Source organism: Camellia sinensis, chromosome 11 (assembly GCF_055761805.1).
Source record: "Camellia sinensis isolate YWXY chromosome 11, ASM5576180v1, whole genome shotgun sequence".
Taxonomy (NCBI): domain Eukaryota; kingdom Viridiplantae; phylum Streptophyta; class Magnoliopsida; order Ericales; family Theaceae; genus Camellia; species Camellia sinensis.
The window spans coordinates 177,126,289-177,131,246 of record NC_138971.1 but is presented as its reverse complement, the minus strand read 5'-3'; the positions used below and the strand labels follow the sequence as shown (position 1 = coordinate 177,131,246).

General features: G+C 42.9%; 1 protein-coding gene across 10 annotated transcripts; it reads left to right on the top strand.

The window, feature by feature from the left end:
• The first annotated feature begins 2,571 nt into the window (after positions 1–2,571).
• Positions 2,572–4,580, top strand: LOC114263700 (protein yippee-like At4g27745). 10 transcript variants are annotated; one of them, XM_028204283.2, is made up of 4 exons: positions 2,572–2,772; positions 3,124–3,212; positions 3,337–3,455; positions 4,150–4,580. In XM_028204283.2, the coding sequence occupies exons 3-4, from the start codon at positions 3,363–3,365 to the stop codon at positions 4,375–4,377; spliced, it is 321 nt and encodes a 106-aa protein (XP_028060084.2). In that variant the 5' UTR covers positions 2,572–2,772; positions 3,124–3,212; positions 3,337–3,362; the 3' UTR covers positions 4,378–4,580. The 10 variants fall into 10 exon arrangements, with proteins under 10 accessions (XP_028060084.2, XP_028060085.2, XP_028060087.2 ...); XM_028204284.2 differs by having other exon boundaries at positions 2,575–2,772; positions 3,127–3,212; XM_028204286.2 differs by having other exon boundaries at positions 2,575–2,772; positions 3,363–3,455.
• Positions 4,581–4,958: the final 378 nt, after the last annotated feature.

Below are 4,958 nucleotides of genomic sequence, written 5' to 3'. Positions count from 1 at the left end.
TAACATTAACATTGACAAGAGTATAAAATTGGCCCATGACCCGTGGGCAGCCCGAAGCCCGGGCCCGGGCCCGGGTCGGGGCGGGCCTGGCCCGGCCCGTTGACAATGTGAATATTCACATTGACATGTTAACATTTACATTGATAGGAGTGTAAAATTAGCCCGCGGCCTGTGGCCGGTCCGAAACCCGCCTACGGCTCGTGGGCTGCCCTGGGCGGGCCCGGCTAGCCCACGGCATGTGGGCGGCCCGGGGCGGGCCCGACCCGGCCTGTTGACAATGTGAATATTCACATTGACATATTAACATTCACATTGATAAGAGTGTAAAATTGACTCGCGTCCCATGGGCGGCCCGGGGCGAGCCCGGTCCGGCCCGTTGACAATGTGAATATTCACATTGACATATTAACATTCACATTTATAGGAATATAAAATTGGCCCGTTGCCCGTGGGCGACCTGAAGCCCGCACGCTGCCCAGGGCGGGCGCAGCCCGGCTCGTTGACAATGTAAATATTTACATTGACATATTAACATTAACATTGATAAGAGTGTAAAATTAGCCCGTGACCCGTGGGCAGCCTGAAGCCCGGCCCCGAGCCAACGCGGGCCCGGCCCGTTGACAACGTGAATATTCACATTGACATGTTAACATTCACATTGATAAGAGTGTAACATTAGCCCGTCTCCCGTGGCTGCCCGAAACACGCCCACGGCCCGTGGGCGGCCCGAGGAGGGCCCGGCCCGGCCTGTTGACAATGTGAATATTCACATTGACATGTTAACATTCACATTGATAAGAGTTTAAAATTGACTCGCGTCCCATGGGCGGCCTAGGGTGGCTCGGGTTTGGGTCCGGGCCTACCCCGAGCTGCTGGCGAGCTTTGGGCAGCGGACAAGTTTTACACTCCTATCAATGTTAATGTTAACATGTCAATGTGAATATTCACATTGTCACGGGTCGGGCCAAGCCCGCCTCGGGCTGCGATCGGGTTTCGGGCTGCCCATGGGCTGCGGGCTAATTTTACACTCCTATCAATGTGAATGTCGACATGTCAATGTGAATATTCACATTGCCAACGGGCCGGGCCCGCCCTGGCCCGAGGTCGGACTTCGGGCTGCCCACGGGTCACGGGCCAATTGTACACTCTTATTATTGTGAATGTTAACATGTCAATGTGAATATTCACATTGTCAATAGGCCGGGCCGGGCCCGCCCCGGGCCGTCCACGGGCCGTGGACGGGTTTCGGGCAGCCACGGGGCGCGGGCTAATTTTACACTCCTATCAATGTGCATGTTAACATGTTAATGTGAATATTCACATTGTCACGGGTCGGGCCAAGCCCGCCTCGGGCTGCGGTCGGGCTTCGGGCCGCCCACGGGCTGCGGGCCAATTTTACACTCTTATCAATGTTAATGTTAACATGTCAATGTGAATATTCACATTGTTAACGGGCCGGGCCGGGCCCACCCCGGGCAGCGGGCGGGCTTTTGAACGTCCATGGGCCGCGGGTCAATTTTATACTCTTATCAATGTGAATGTTAACATGCCAATGTGAATATTCACATTGTCAACGGGTCGGACTGGGACCGCCCCGGGCCGCCCATGGGCCGCGGGCGGGTTTCGCGCCGCCACGGGACGGGGGCCAATTTTACACTCCTATTAATGTGAATGTTAACATGTCAATGTGAATATTCACATTGTCAACGGGCTGGGCCGGGCTGAGTCGGGCCCGCCCTGGGCTGCTGTCTAGTTTTATACTCTTATCAATGTGAATGTTAACATGTCAATGTGAACATTCACATTGTCAACAGGCCGGGCCGGGCCCGCCCACGGGCCGTGGGTGGGTTTCGGGCAGCTACGAGGCGCGGACTAATTTTACACTCCTATCAATGTGAATGTTAACATGTCAATGTGAATATTCACATTGTCAACGGGCCGGGCCGGGATTTTGGCCGCCCATGGGCCGCGGCCCAATTTTATACTCTTATCAATGTGAATGTTAACATGTCAATGTGAATATTCACATTGTCAACGGGCCAGACCGGGCCCGCCCCGGGCTGCCCATGGACCGCGGGCGGGTTTCGCGCTGCCACGGGACGGGGGCCAATTTTACACTCCTATTAATGTGAATTTTAACATGTCAATGTGAATATTCACATTGTCAACGGGCCGGGCCCGCCTTGGCTCGCGGGCGGGTTTCGGGCCGCCCACGGGCCAATTTATATTTCTACAAATGTGAAATTTAAAAAATGAATTTTCACATCATTAAATTGCTAATCGTTGAAAAAATATTTATAAGGGTATCAAAATTAAATATAAGGGCATAAGTGTCCAAGAAAATAGTGTAAATCAAGAAAATGGACTTTATGGAATAAAACTATACATACATGGGACTAAATGGGTTAAAAAATTCCTTCATGGACTTCTTGGGTTAAAACACTTCTAAATTGGACTTATCAATAAAAATCCCTAAAAAGAATATCAAATTAAACTCAAAAGAAAATATAAGAAAATAGAAGAGAGAGGGCATTTCGTAATTTAAGGTGAAAAGCGGTCCCCAATTTTGCCGACGGGGTTCTTAAAATGCGACTTGTCATCTTTCTAAGGAGAGGGAGGGAGAGAGAGAGAGAGAGAGAGAGAAGCCACCAAACCAAACTTCGACTCAAACTCAACTGAACCATAATCATAAAATAAGCAAATCGTAAACCCTACCCTACCCCATCTCTCTCACTGAATTCACCTTCAACACAACCATGAAACAATGCCCAGGTTCGTGCTCAGAGATCCCATAATTCTCAATCAAACAATTAATAATGGTATTTCTTGCTATGTACACACATAATAATATGGAATTTTTTTATTTTTAAATTGTTTCACTTCCAGCTACTTTCAATTACTGGGTTCACTTCTTTCTGGCTCTTGATCTTGAAAGTTTCAATTTTTTTCTTTCTTGGTTGTGTTGTGTTGTTTACTCTGTGTACCGACTCTGTCTCAGTCAGTCGCTTTTTTTAATCTCTTTCATTTTTTAATTTTTTCTCTTCAATCATCACTGAATTTCATTTAATTACTACGTTAATCTAATAGTTACATTTAACATTGTCCTGTTTTGTCTATTCACAGTAGATTTCTGGCCAAAGAACGCTTAACAAGATATATATTATATATTATATATATATATATATATATGATACTCTTTCTTGGCAATATAGGTACAGTTTCTCATTCCCTTTTAATATGTGTATCATTTCTATATGTATACATGTAAATATATTATTCCTGTGTATTTTGATTATTGTGTTGTGAAACTATGTCTGGTTTCTTGTCCTTTGTTAGTGAATTGGTGTTCGTATTGATCACAGATGGCGGAGGTAATTGGGCCAAGCTTGTACAGTTGCTGTAATTGTCGAAACCATGTTGCGCTTCACGATGATGTTATTTCTAAAGCCTTTCAGGTGAAGATTTTTTTTTTTTTTTTCTTCTAATTTTCTTGAACTTGTAACTATGGTGGTAACTTGTATATTGTGTAATTGATCATCCAGACAAGGAGGACCTCATTTGCATTCCACCAATAGGAGTGTTAATGTATTATATGTTATTAGCTGTTATTAGCTGTAAAGTGTCCAAGCTGTAATCATGATGTCTTTATTGATTTACATAAATCAATTGAATACATACAATTTAAGAACACACAGGTTCTTAACCCAGCTCTGATACCATGAAAGATAAATTGATATAAAAGACATCATGATTACAGCTTGGACACTTTACAGCTAATAACAGCTAATAACATATAATACATTAACAAGGAGTTTGGTTTTTGGGAAAGATAGGAAAAGGAAACAAATTGAAGAATTTATCCTTGATTTTTCAATCAATCAGGAGCTGAGAAATCAAGACTAGACTCAATTGTGATATCCTGGTTTGGAATCATAGTAAATAAAGCAAAGAAAGAAAGAAAATAAATGCAAAAGAGAAATATTTGTCATTAAAGTGATTTACTTGGGAAATGAAATTTTGTTAAACACAACAACTTGATCTGTATATATATATTATATTTATTTGTGGTAAAATTGATCTTCTTGTGCCTTCGCTAAAAGGTTGTTCAAGAGGCTTATAAATCCCAAAATTTTGTGATTTTGATCTCAGGGAAAGAATAGTCGGGCATTCTTGTTCTCCCATGCAATGAACATTGTTGTTGGGCCCAAAGAGGATAGGCAGCTCAGGACTGGTCTCCACGCAGTTGCTGATGTCTACTGCAGCGACTGCCGTGAGGTGTTGGGTTGGAAATATGTGCGAGCTTATGAGGAGACTCAGAAGTACAAGGAAGGGAAGTTTGTACTTGAGAAATCAAAAATTGCCAAGGAAAACTGGTAGTCCACCATAAAGTGCCCGTTTAGCTGTCACTCCCATTTGTTGGTTAAAGTGTATCAGTGCTCCCACATGTTTGATGTTGTCCATGTTATCTGAAAATTCAAAATTGTTCAGTGATTGTTTCTTGCTGTGCAATCCTGCTGTGTTGTTGTGTGGAAATTGTATTGGAGAATTATTATTGATTTTGTGCATATCTTTTTGGTTTATTCTTTGATTCTTTATGTCTTGGATTAAGAATGTTAATTTGACAGGCTACTTGTCTAATTTAAGTCTTTCACTAGATAAAAATTTGGAGTTGTGAGAAACTCTGTGATGAGAAGTAATTTTGTCTATTCAAGTTGAGTTGATTTCTTCTGTCAACATGGTGGTCAATTGTGTGATCAAACCTAGTTTCTGGGTGTCATTTGATTGCAGTTTTGTCATGTTTGATTCTTGAAATTATAGTTATAAGCTCAACGCTTGTTTTTGTTTTCATTAGTGTAGTGTGGTTTGAATAGGCATATCTCATAAAAAGTTTGGAATATTTACTAAAGACTTTTGCTTCTACTATTCAATGTGGAAGCTAAAAAAGATTAGTGTAAAGA